This window comes from Notolepis coatsorum (assembly GCF_963971535.1).
Source record: "Notolepis coatsorum genome assembly, chromosome: 4".
NCBI lineage: Eukaryota > Metazoa > Chordata > Actinopteri > Aulopiformes > Paralepididae > Notolepis > Notolepis coatsorum.
Genome location: NC_140168.1, coordinates 46,230,143 through 46,242,571, shown reverse-complemented (window position 1 = coordinate 46,242,571; position 12,429 = coordinate 46,230,143). Strand labels below are relative to the sequence as shown.

General features: G+C 44.6%; 1 protein-coding gene across 1 annotated transcript in view; it reads right to left on the bottom strand.

Annotated features, from left to right (window-relative positions):
• LOC311226502 (glutamate receptor ionotropic, kainate 5-like) overlaps positions 1–12,429 on the bottom strand; it is a gene marked incomplete at its 3' end in the record, with an annotated part of 137,287 nt that overhangs the window by 21,703 nt on the left and 103,155 nt on the right. Inside the window, exons 12-14 of the mRNA XM_084311925.1 lie at positions 5,663–5,709; positions 4,412–4,592; positions 3,224–3,458 (exon numbers count right to left, since the gene is read on the bottom strand). Of these exons, the coding sequence (XP_084168051.1) occupies positions 3,224–3,458; positions 4,412–4,592; positions 5,663–5,709 (463 nt within the window). The remainder of the gene's footprint in view (positions 1–3,223; positions 3,459–4,411; positions 4,593–5,662; positions 5,710–12,429) is intronic.

Here is a 12,429-nt window from a genome sequence, read left to right as displayed (position 1 = left end):
GGGGGGAGAAAGAGAGAGGGGGGAGAGAGAGAGGGAGAGATAGAGACAGAGGGGGGGGGAGAGAGAGAGAGGGGGGGAGAGAGAGATAGAGAGGGGAGAGAGAGAGAGAGAGAGAAAGAGAGAGAGAGAGAGAGAGAGAAGAGAGAGAGAGAGGAGAGAGGGGGGGGGGAGATAGAGAGAGAGAGGGGGACATTTGAATTGCATTTACAGCACACGCACACCGCATTCAGGATAACAGCTCGTATCTGGTTAAGGTCTTGTGCAGCATCAACCGTTCCATCACAATTCATGGATCTCTTTGTAGACGTGAATTAATGGAATATTCAGACTACTCCCATGGAAACCGAATTGAATTAGACTACGAGAGCCAACAGTAAGTGTGTTTGAGTACCAGGAACACAAAGCAGCCACAGATACAAACAAGTGTTTTAAAACAAGAGTAGTGTATGTGTCAGTGTATAGTGATAGATAATATTGGTATAGCCATCAATATAGTATTGGTGAAGACTATCACCTTTTGTCTTTTTCATCTTTTCATCTTTTCCAATTCAGTCATTGTGCCAATTCCCTCCTGGTCGTTGCGCTGCCCTACTGTCTGTCTAGGGAGGGTGTAGACTGCCACATGTCTCCTATGTCTGTCTGGGGGAGGGTGTAGACTACCACATGTCTCCTCTGTCGGTCTGGGGAGGGTAGACTACCATATGCCCCCTCTGTCTGTCTGGGGAGGGTGTAGACTACCACATGTCTCCTCTGTCATCTGGGGAGGGTGTAGACTACCACATGTCTCCTCTGTCATCTGGGGAGGGTGTAGACTACCACATGTCTCCTCTGTCATCTGGGGAGGGTGTAGACTACCACACGTCTCCTCTGTTGGTCTGGGGAGGGTGTAGACTACCACATGTCTCCTCTGTCATCTGGGGAGGGTGTAGACTACCACATGTCTCCTCTGTCATCTGGGGAGGGTGTAGACTACCACATGTCTCCTCTGTCATCTGGGGAGGGTGTAGACTACCATAATTCCTCTGTCGGTCTGGGGAGGGTGTAGACTACCACATGTCTCCTCTGTCATCTGGGGAGGGTGTAGACTACCATAATTCCTCTGTCGGTCTGGGGAGGGTGTAAACTACCATATGCCTCCTCTGATTAGGGGTGTAAAGGTACACGTATCCATACTGAACCGTTTCAGTACCCGACCTAAGGTTCAGTACGGCTGTGTACCGAACAAATACAAAGGTATGTTAACCACTAACAACCGCCCACTGGGGCCTGTTTTTTTCACAATCTAATATAATCTTTAAAAAAAATTATTTAACAAATCCATTATTAATGTCAATATAGAATATTCGTTGACAGGCCTACAAGTACAATTAGTTACTGCACACATCACCCCTGAGTGGAACGCTAAACTTTCCCCCACTGTACTGAAAACCTGCACCGAACCGTGGTTTTTGTGTACCGTTACACCCCTACCTCTGATACATGTGGAGTTGCCAGCCGCCAGACAGTGAGGAGTTTCACTGGGAGAGCTTAACACACGCAGAACTTCACGCTATCTCCCCCAGATCCCCTCCCTGCTGCTATTCTAGACCTCTACGCACCTATCACAGCTATCATAGACCTATATCCAGCTGCAGCTCATCACATCACAGATAATCCAGGTTTTCAGAATCAGAATAACAGTTTATCTGTGCCCTTGTGGCAGAGGTATATGTTTACATGCCGCAACTCAAAAAACAGAATACTATCCCGAATAATAACGGGATACAGGTATACAGTACATATAAAGTACTGCAAACACACTAACTCATAAAAGACACAGAAAAGATTATCACACACACACACACACACACACACACACACACACACACACACACACACACACACACACACACACACACACACACACACACACACACACACACACACACACACACACACACACACACACACACACACACACACACACACACACACACACACACACACACAGAATCCAGTACACGTTTGCATTTGCAGGTCAGAGTACAGGATCAGCCCTTCGGTTCAACACCTTCGAAGCAATGTGGGGTTCAGTGCCTTGCTCAGGGGCACGCCAGCTGTGATGGTAGGCGCGGTATAAACCAGCATTTAGCATACAAAAAAGTACTTTCCAGGCTTACGTTTGGTTCAGGTTTACACTTCCACAAAGAACATTTAGTTGTGATGCATGATGACACATACAGGACATAACAGTGATTTCAAATGACTGGTGGATGACTCACTTCACCTCCCAGCGCAGTGCAGTGTTAGAGCATGGAGGATTGCAGAGGAAGATAAGCCAGACATTTCAGAGGGTTTAGGGATTTTGTGTAAAGAAATGTCCCGTCCTGTGTTTCTGAAAGTAATCAAATATATATCTAGAAGTATTGTACAGCGGGTGCTATTTAACAAATTCTAAAACAAAGCAAACAGCCTTGGTTAACGCGCTAAATCGATTTTCCTTATGAAATCAGTGGAGTTGAGTTGGTTTGTGTTATCAAAAGGGTATTTACTGTATTGTAACTTGAAGCTTGATTTTAGCGTGGATTTGTTCTTACTGTACAACATGGAGGTGTGCCGGCTCTGTGTTCTTATTTGCAATTTTGAATTAGCGCTTGCTGCGGTCAAAAACCACGTGGGCTGTGTGACTTGCATACCAGTGTTCCTCTGAGTAGGAACATGGTTAAATTGCGTCCACCAGCTCAGGTGCTGCAGTTCCAAACAATATTGCTTCATATATTTTTTATCTATCATAAAAAAATATATATAAAAGACATTGCATTATATACTATTGTAAATATTGTACATTATAGTAGCCTATCTTTCCCAAATATATTAGAGAATGAATATTAAATACATATTATTATAAATACCCGTACTGCACTGTTTCATCGCTGCCAAGGGGAAACCCCACAGCGGTAATGCAGGATGGATGCAGGGTTTGTGTGTGTGTGTGTGTGTGTGTGTGTGTGTGTGTGTGTGTGTGTGTGTGTGTGTGTGTGTGTGTGTGTGTGTGTGTGTGTGTGTGTGTGTGTGTGTGTGTGTGTGTGTGTGTGTGTGTGTGTGTGTTATATTGCATGGAGTGAACGATGGAATTCCGCTCTGTGTCTTCAAGGTTAATGATAAACCAGCAGGGGAACAAAGAGCAGATGACAATATTGGGCTTTTCTGACTAATATCCTGCCATGTGGACGTGTTCAGGGACCTGGCATGTGGACGTGTGCAGGGACCATGTGGACGTGTGCAGGGACCATGTGGACGTGTTCAGGGACCATGTGGACGTGTGCAGGGACCATGTGGACGTGTGCAGGGACCATGTGGACGTGTTCAGGGACCATGTGGACGTGTGCAGGGACCATGTGGACGTGTTCAGGGACCATGTGTACGTGTTCAGGGACCATGTGGACGTGTTCAGGGACCATGAGGACGTGTTCAGGGACCTGCCATGTGGACGTGTTCAGGGACCTGGCATGTGGACGTGTTCAGGGACCTGGCATGTGGACGTGTTCAGGGACCATGTGGACGTGTTCAGGGACCATGTAGACGTGTTCAGGGACCTGCCATGTGGACGTGTTCAGGGACCATGTGGACGTGTTCAGGGACCTGGCATGTGGACGTGTTCAGGGACCTGCCATGTGGACGTGTTCAGGGACCATGTAGACGTGTTCAGGGACCTGGCATGTGGACGTGTTCAGGGACCTGCCATGTGGACGTGTTCAGGGACCTGGCATGTGGACGTGTTCAGGGACCATGTGGACGTGTTCAGGGACCATGTGGACGTGTTCAGGGACCATGTGGACGTGTTCAGGGACCATGTGGACGTGTTCAGGGACCTGCCATGTGGACGTGTTCAGGGACCATGTGGACGTGTTCAGGGACCATGTGGACGTGTTCAGGGACCTGGCATGTGGACGTGTTCAGGGACCATGTAGACGTGTTCAGGGACCTGCCATGTGGACGTGTTCAGGGACCATGTGGACGTGTTCAGGGACCTGCCATGTGGACGTGTTCAGGGACCATGTGGACGTGTTCAGGGACCATGTGGACGTGTTCAGGGACCTGGCATGTGGACGTGTTCAGGGACCATGTGGACGTGTTCAGGGACCTGGCATGTGGACGTGTTCAGGGACCATGAGGACGTGTTCAGGGACCTGCCATGTGGACGTGTGCAGGGACCATGTGGACGTGTTCAGGGACCATGTGGACGTGTTCAGGGACCTGGCATGTGGACGTGTTCAGGGACCTGCCATGAGGACGTGTTCAGGGACCATGTGGACATGTTCAGGTACCTGCCATGTGGACGTGTTCAGGGACCTGGCATGTGGACGTGTTCAGGGACCTGGCATGAGGATGTGTTCAGGGACCTGCCATGTGGACGTGTTCAGGGACCTGCCATGTGGACGTGTTCAGGGACCATGTGGACGTGTTCAGGGACCATGTGGACGTGTTCAGGGACCATGTGGACGTGTTCAGGGACCATGTGGACGTGTTCAGGGACCTGGCATGTGGACGTGTTCAGGGACCTGGCCATGAGGACGTGTTCAGGGACCTGCCATGTGGACGTGTTCAGGGACCTGGCATGTGGACGTGTTCACGGGGGTGCGCTCTCAATTAAAAACTCATCTTCCATTTCAAGGTTAGAATTGCCATATTTCAGCTAAATGATCCTCTGCTCTGTTGTTTCACATTACCGAACTGAGCTGAACTTCGTGTTCAGTAATCCTGCCATAGATTAATTTATGCAAATTACATGTCGTCAGCTTGTGACTGCAACTTGTTCCAGTTCGCGGACGACTCAGCCCTGCTGGTCTCTGACAGGGACAAGTTGCAAGTTGAAAAAACCCTCAGCTCTGAACTCGGCAGAATCTGCACCTGGCTCGCTGTTAACAAACTATCATTACACCTGGGTAAAACAGAGTCCATTCTCTTTGGATCAAATAACAAACTCAGCAAGGCCAACGGCTTCTCTGTTACAGTGGGTGACAATATTGTCACAAGGAAAGATGAAATTACCTACCTGGGTTCCATCCTAGAGGCAAATCTTTCCTGTGACAAAATGGCAACCAATGTAATAAAAAAAAGTCAACCAACGAACAAGATTCTTGTACCGGATCTCCTCTCTGGTAAACAAGAATACCTTGAAGACTCTAACAGGAGCACTCATTCAAGGGTACTACGACTATGCTTGCACCTCATGGTACCAAAGCACCTCAAAGGCCCTAAAAACAAGACTACAAACATCTCAAAACAAACTGGTCAGACTTTTACATAATGTGCAATAAGAGATATTGGTTCAAACCTATATGTGTTTTTAGAAGGAATAGTCTAATGTAATTTTAGGCCAATTCTGACAAGTCAGTCCAGATTATTTTATTTCAGACATGTTTCATCAGTATCTATAACCGTGAACAACTGTCTACCATGACCAGCGGCCAGAAAATCAATGTCCTATTGTGCGATGTAATAAAGAGACAGAATCCCGGTGCTGCTCCACTGACGACACACACCGACTTTATGAAGACATAGAATGTTTGATTGAATCTTAACGGCTTAATTTCATTGCAATGCTAGCGGTTATGAAGCAGAAGAAAATGTCCATGTGCCTATGAAATGGCCCTTAGTACTGCCACAGAGCCAGCCTCACACAGCCTTGTCATGGAGCAGCTCCAGGATGTGTCTCCAGGTGGCCTTCTGTTGGTTTAAAAAAAATCAACAAATCAAACCAAAAGCGCCTGTGATCACAGGATTGCACCACGTGGTTCTGTGCACACTGCTACACAGAACTGTCTCTAGGCCTATATGTAAACAGCTCTGCCCGAGAGGGCAAAGACTTTCGACCATCAGTGACTGAATTAGTTTGAAATTAATTCGAGAATGTCGCTATAACTTTGAAGTGGGGTGTGTACAGAGTATCACACATAACCAAGAATTAAGCTCGTCTGAACATTTATGAATTAGGCAGTGATGTAGTTATCAGAAAAGTAAACGGAAAAGTAAAAAGTTTTCTGCGCAAAGAAACCATACCTTTATGGTTCATCATCGTTTCCATGGCGACAGTGAATAGACTAGAATGGGCTGTGAAATTAAATTATTTAACTTTTTTATAAAGGAGACAAAAGTTGTTGTTGTTGTAACTATATATATTGTAGGGCAAATATAACTGAGAGGGCATACACACACTCATCTTGCACCTTGACCTCTTTACACTGCCTACTTCCCCATTATGCGCATGTCCAGAGTTAATTATAGTGTTATATTGTTTACACTGCCTATTTACATTTTTACTTCTCCACTGTACTATAATTCTATGACCTGTATCATGTCTTCTACTACCTGTACCTCCCCTCCCCCATGCTGCTATGATGCCTGAATTTACCCCAAGGGGATCAATAAAGGAATATCTTATCTTATCTCTTATCTTAAAAGAATAATGGATGGAAACAATAATATAATATTATGTATTCAATAATATTAAGGGGAAATAATACGGGAGCAAAGGTAGCACCGGTTAGTTTACTTCCTGTTTGGGTTTGAGATGTTTGACAGCATAGATATAAAAACTAGATGACTCACTAGTCATCAATGGAGACCGACGTTGCCACATGGTGGCCATCTTGCTACGCCCACTCATAACATGAATGTCTATAGTGCATGTACTATTGAAATAACCATAGCTTGCAAAATTTGTTTGGTTTGTTAAAAACATCATACTGCATACTTATAATGGACTTTCATATAAATATATATTATTTTTTAATAAAAATTCTTCCAGACAAGAATCATAGCCACGTTAATAACGTTTGTAATAAACCAAATCGTTTGTAAATCTGTCAAGATTTCAGCGGGTTAAGAGTATTTGTGTTTGTGTAGATCACTCACCTTAACTCTTTCACGGCCATACCCGAGTATAGTCGGGTTATCTCGCCAACGGTTGAGCGCCAGAAACCGGAGTATACTTGGGTTTTGATCCTTTGATATTTTCCTTTGATCCGCGTTCTATACGGTCACCCGGAGCCCTCTATGTGTCTATGACTTATCTACCTACGTTGGAATTGCAATGACGATGGAATATCACCAGGTGGCAGTATCGCCAACCTTTTGAACTCTGATAGAAAGGGAACAGGAGAGGCAATGAATGAAATGGATTATCAACACTCGCTCTCAGGGGGAGGAGCTCCTGCAAAGCAATCGCTAGCAGATCTGCTCGCCTCAAAACCTATAGTGTCCCGTAAACACGTGTAATTACATATAAACAAGTAATCGCGATCGCTGATGGGATCATTGGAATTATTCTTTTTGGAGTACATCCTGGCTAAGGTAAGGACCCCCCCCCCCCCCCCCCTTGATGATTTTGTGAAGGTACATATGTACATGTTATATGCCTTTGATTTGGGAGTATTTGGGGTTTCAGGGAATCAACCAGAACGATTCGGGCTTATTGCATATAATGCATCCTATCTCGCGATCTATGGAAAAAGACTGGATTATTCCGGAAATGGGGCACTGTTTAACGTGTAGCGTGTAACAAACTACAGTGTGTAGAAATGAGCTGATTAGTCAGTAATGGACTACGAACAATGCCTGTAACACGATGGGTCTGCAAACATAGCTAAAATGGTCATTAACGCTGGCCCCAAACAGCACAGATGGCAAAAGCTAGTGGCCTTGAATGAGTTAAAGCAGTAGGTAACTCTAGCAAGATGGCCGCCGGTGAACTACGTGGGAGACTCCGCCTTGCGCCATCTAGTCTTTTGTCTTTATATATATCTATGTTTGACAGTGCAGCGTCGTCCAGCGCTCTGTGTAGGAGGATGGGTTGTGTGCAGCTCAGTGGGGGTAGAGTGCTCGGTGCTCTGAGCGCTCAGCGCTCTTTCCCGTTCCACCGGGAACACCCGTACTGAGCGATCTGTGCATGTCATTCCTTTGAAAAGCACTTTGTGTCCCGGTACCAGACAAGATAAGATAAGGAGACCTTCATTGTCCCCGAGGGGAAATTAAAAAATGCAGTCACTCCAATCCATAGTGTTTATCAGCCCCCTGGTGGCAGGAGCCCAGGAGACGCCGCGCTGCTCTTTAATTAACACTTAATTGATTACGAGAAGACACTTTACACGATTTCACCCACTTTCATCAGGACACTGCAGTTCTATCAGGAGAGCCCTCTCTTTGTATATGTGCGTGTGTGTGTGTGTGTGTGTGTGTGTGTGTGTACAGTATGTGTGTGTGTGTCTTTGTGCGAGCATGTATCTATGAGTGTGTGTTTGTGTATGTGCAGTATGTACATACTGTGTAGGGGGTATTTGCATTTGTGTACGTGTTTGTGTGTGTGTGTGTGTGTGTGTGTGTGTGTGTGTGTGTGTGTGTGTGTGTGTGTGTGTGTGTGTGTGTGTGTGTGTGTGCGTGTGTGTGTGTGTGTGTGTGCGTGTATGTGCAAAAGTGCGTGGTTATTGCAAAATGTTAATTCCCAGTAAGAAACACCATAGAGGGCAAGGACAGATAAAAGGAGAGAGAGAAAGAGATAGAGCGAGAGAGAGAGCGAGAGAGAGAGAGAGAGAGAGAGAGAGAGAGAGAGAGAGAGAGAGGGGGGAGATAAAGAAGGCAGCATAAGGGATGAGACAAATGTATGTGTGTGTGCGTGTGTGTGTGTGTGTGTGTATGCATGCATGTACGTGTGTGTGTACAGTATGCACACTAGGGGATCACAGGGTGTAATTGAAACACCACTGTATAATTAGTAACAAAGACACACTTCATTAGCCCTGTTAATGGGTTGGTTGGGTTCCCCCAAGCCAGTGCCCCTTCCTCACACACACACACACACACACACACACACACACACACACACACACACACACACACACACACACACACACACACACACACACACACACACACACACACACACACATACACACACACACACACACACACACACACACACACACACACACACACACACACACACACACACACAGTGTTGGGAGTAGTTAACTACATGTAGTTAAATGACCAGTTTAACTACAATTTGCAGTAGTTGGGTGGTAGTTTAACTGCATTCAGTAGCTTTTTCAGTAGTTAACTACTTTATGAAAATTACTTTATGTAATTTTGTTAAACATGTTAGGTAGTTCATAAAGAAATTCATATTTCCTCCCTGTATCCTCCTTAAAACACAACCAAGGTTTTGAACATTAGTTCCTAAATCAAACACCCACATTTTACTCAGTGTCAGCTCAGTTGATGCTGTGTGTATGTAACTATATGAGATTCAATCAGATTTTGATAATTGTCCCCCACGTAGTTTTGATGTAATTTCTCAAAGTAGTTGTAGTACATTTCGTTTTGAAGATCCCCTCCACTCAAAAGATTGGTGAAGAAAAGTTATTCAATATGGAAAGTAAGGGTTTAAAATACATGTTTTCATTGTGAAGTAGCTAGTAGTTTTAGAGTAGTTCATCCAACACTGCACATACACACATGCAAGTCAGTGTTGCCAGATGTATGATAATTAGCATATTTGTATGATAATTCTGCTCTCTGTATGCCTATTATGTTGTATTGGTTATGACTTACAAGTGATAATTTGACTCAAAGAAACTCAAAAAATGATTATAGGGGGATGATAATTCAACATTTCCCATCTGGCAACACTGATGCAACGCTCTCTCTCACCCAATTACCCACTCACCCACTCACTCAAGTGTGACTCAAGTGTCAACATAGACTTGCGCACACGCACACACATTTAGAATCTTTATTTATGTCCACATAAAGAAAACGTTTAAAGGACACAAATATTATCAGTGCACTTATACATTGTGGGTTATTCTGATACATTCCTGCCCCCACACACACACACACACACACACACACACACACACACACACACACACACACACACACACACACACACACACACACACACACACACACACACACACACACACACACACACACACACACACACACACACACACACACACACGCATAGATACAGCACACCTGAATAACCACCACCATAATCATTATTATCACCATTATCTGTCAGTGTGTTACTAGCACGGCAGCATGAAAGTAAAGGAGCCACCAATGTCACAGAAGGCACAGGCATGCGTGGATAAGTTGTTTTAGTTGTACTAACATTAGCTTTTGCATGTTGTTATGGCAACAGGGACAGGAGGCAGCGGGGTTAGACTCTTCAGATGACAAGTGACACAAGTGTCAGAGCGGAGGCAGCGGTGCCTGGTGTTTGATCCTACAAGTATCTTGGGCTATGGTTGGATGAAAAGCTATCTTTTAAAGCGCATATTGGAAACCTCACAAAGAAACTAAAACTTGTTTTTTTCTTTCGCAACAAACAATGCTTTTCTTTTGAGGCCAGAAAGAAACTTGTTCAAGCCACATTCCTGTCTGTAATTGACTATGGTGACATTATATATATGCATGCTGCCTCTTCAATGCTAAAGAACTAGACAGTGTGTACCATGCTTCTCTGCACTTCATCACTAGTAGGGATGGGTACCGTTCAAATTTGAACTGATACGGTACCGGTACCTGTGAATCGATACCGGTACCCAACGGTACCTTTTTTCGGTACTTTTGTCTCTAAAAATGTAATCTACCTACCTCAGTTGTGAAAAAATATATCCAAACTTCAAATAACCACACTTTCGACCGTTTTCGGCTTGCCATTGCCCCGACTGCTTTGTTGTTGAATCAAGTCAAATCCTAGGTAAGCGTATATTGTGCGTGTGAACGTAGACATGAAAAGAAAAAACTTTAAAAAAAAATAGTGTACATTTTTATTTGTATTTTTTTTAACAGTATCTCACGTGAATCGATACTCGGTAGTACCGACGTGTTTCGGTAAGTACCTTTAAAATTACCGAATTCGGTACCCATCCCTAATCACTAGTGCCAAAGGGTTTACTCACCATTGTGTGCTTTACCAAATGGTAGGATGGACCTCTCTGTATGTACAGAGGAAATCCCACATGTTTGTTTTTATATATAAGGCCATCCTAGGGAAGCTTCCCCTATATCTTTCCAATCTAATTAGCTTTGCCTCTAGCAGCTACCATACCAGGTCCACAAGATGGCTACTTTTAAAAAAACAGAGAATAAACACTGAACTAGGAAGAACAGCTTTTTCAAGCTTCGCATCTTGGGCATGGAATGGGCTACAGGACCATATCCACTTAGATACCCTGGTCTCTCTTGGCAAATTTAAATATGTATTACATAACTTCCTACAAGAAGATGTCGCTGCTTTCTGTAGTCGGATCCCAACTGCAAAACTGCAAAATTACTGTATTACCCTGTATTTTACTGTCATACACTGTTACTATTATGTAGACTATTCTGTTTTGTGTTTTTGTGTTTACATGTGATGTATTGTATATTGTATACATGCACTTTTATTATGTTCTTGTGTGATGTACCGCACATTTTATTGCTGTCTGATATATTGCAAATGTTATTGCTGTCATCTTGGCCAGGTCTCCCTTGCAAAAGAGATCTTGTATCTCAATAGGACTTCCTGGTTAAATAAAGGTTAAATAATTTTTTTTAAATGTATTGTGGTCTCGATTCCTGTCTATCAGCTCCTCCCCCAAATTCCAGTAGCTAACCACAGGTGTGTGATATTAGTAATTAAGAGTTGGGGATACAAGTTCACGCTGCAGAAGCGGCTGTCAGCGTCTCCTCAGCTGCGGGAACAAGACAGGCGAACAAAGACAAGGTAGTCGTCTTGCGGGAGTTCTCTGAGGACGGACAAACTGAGAGATCACCCTACAAACAACTAAGTTCTGAAATACTTCATTTTTCAGCTGTAGCTGTGGCTCTGTCCACGACTTCCAAGAACCTAGGTGTGGTCCTTGACGACCGGCTGAACATCTCTGCTCACATCGCCTCAATAACAGCGACTGAGCAACGTCAGAAGGATCCGCCCCTTCCTGACAAAAGAAGCCATTCAACTCCTCCTGCAATCAACAGTCATGTCTTGCCTCGACTACTGCAATGCTGGTTTACCGGCTACAGCCACCAAGTCACTTCAACTCATACATAACGCAGCAGCCCACCTGATCTACAACCTACCGTCAGCACACGTCACCCCACTTTTCAAAGAGCTGCACTGGCTTCCCATTGCAAGGTTCCACTTCAAGGTTTTTGACGAGGCATTCCATGCAACAAGGGGAACGGCGTCCTCCTACCTCTGGTCAATGGTCTCTAATTCCACACCCTCAAGACCCCTACGCTCTACATCTTCTAACTACACACACCCGCAAGACTTCTGCGCTCTACATCTTCTAACTACACACCCTCAAGACCCCTACATTCTACATCTTCTAACTACAAAACCTCAAGACCCCTAAAGTGGCTCACTTTAAGTCTAATGGAAACAATTGAGTG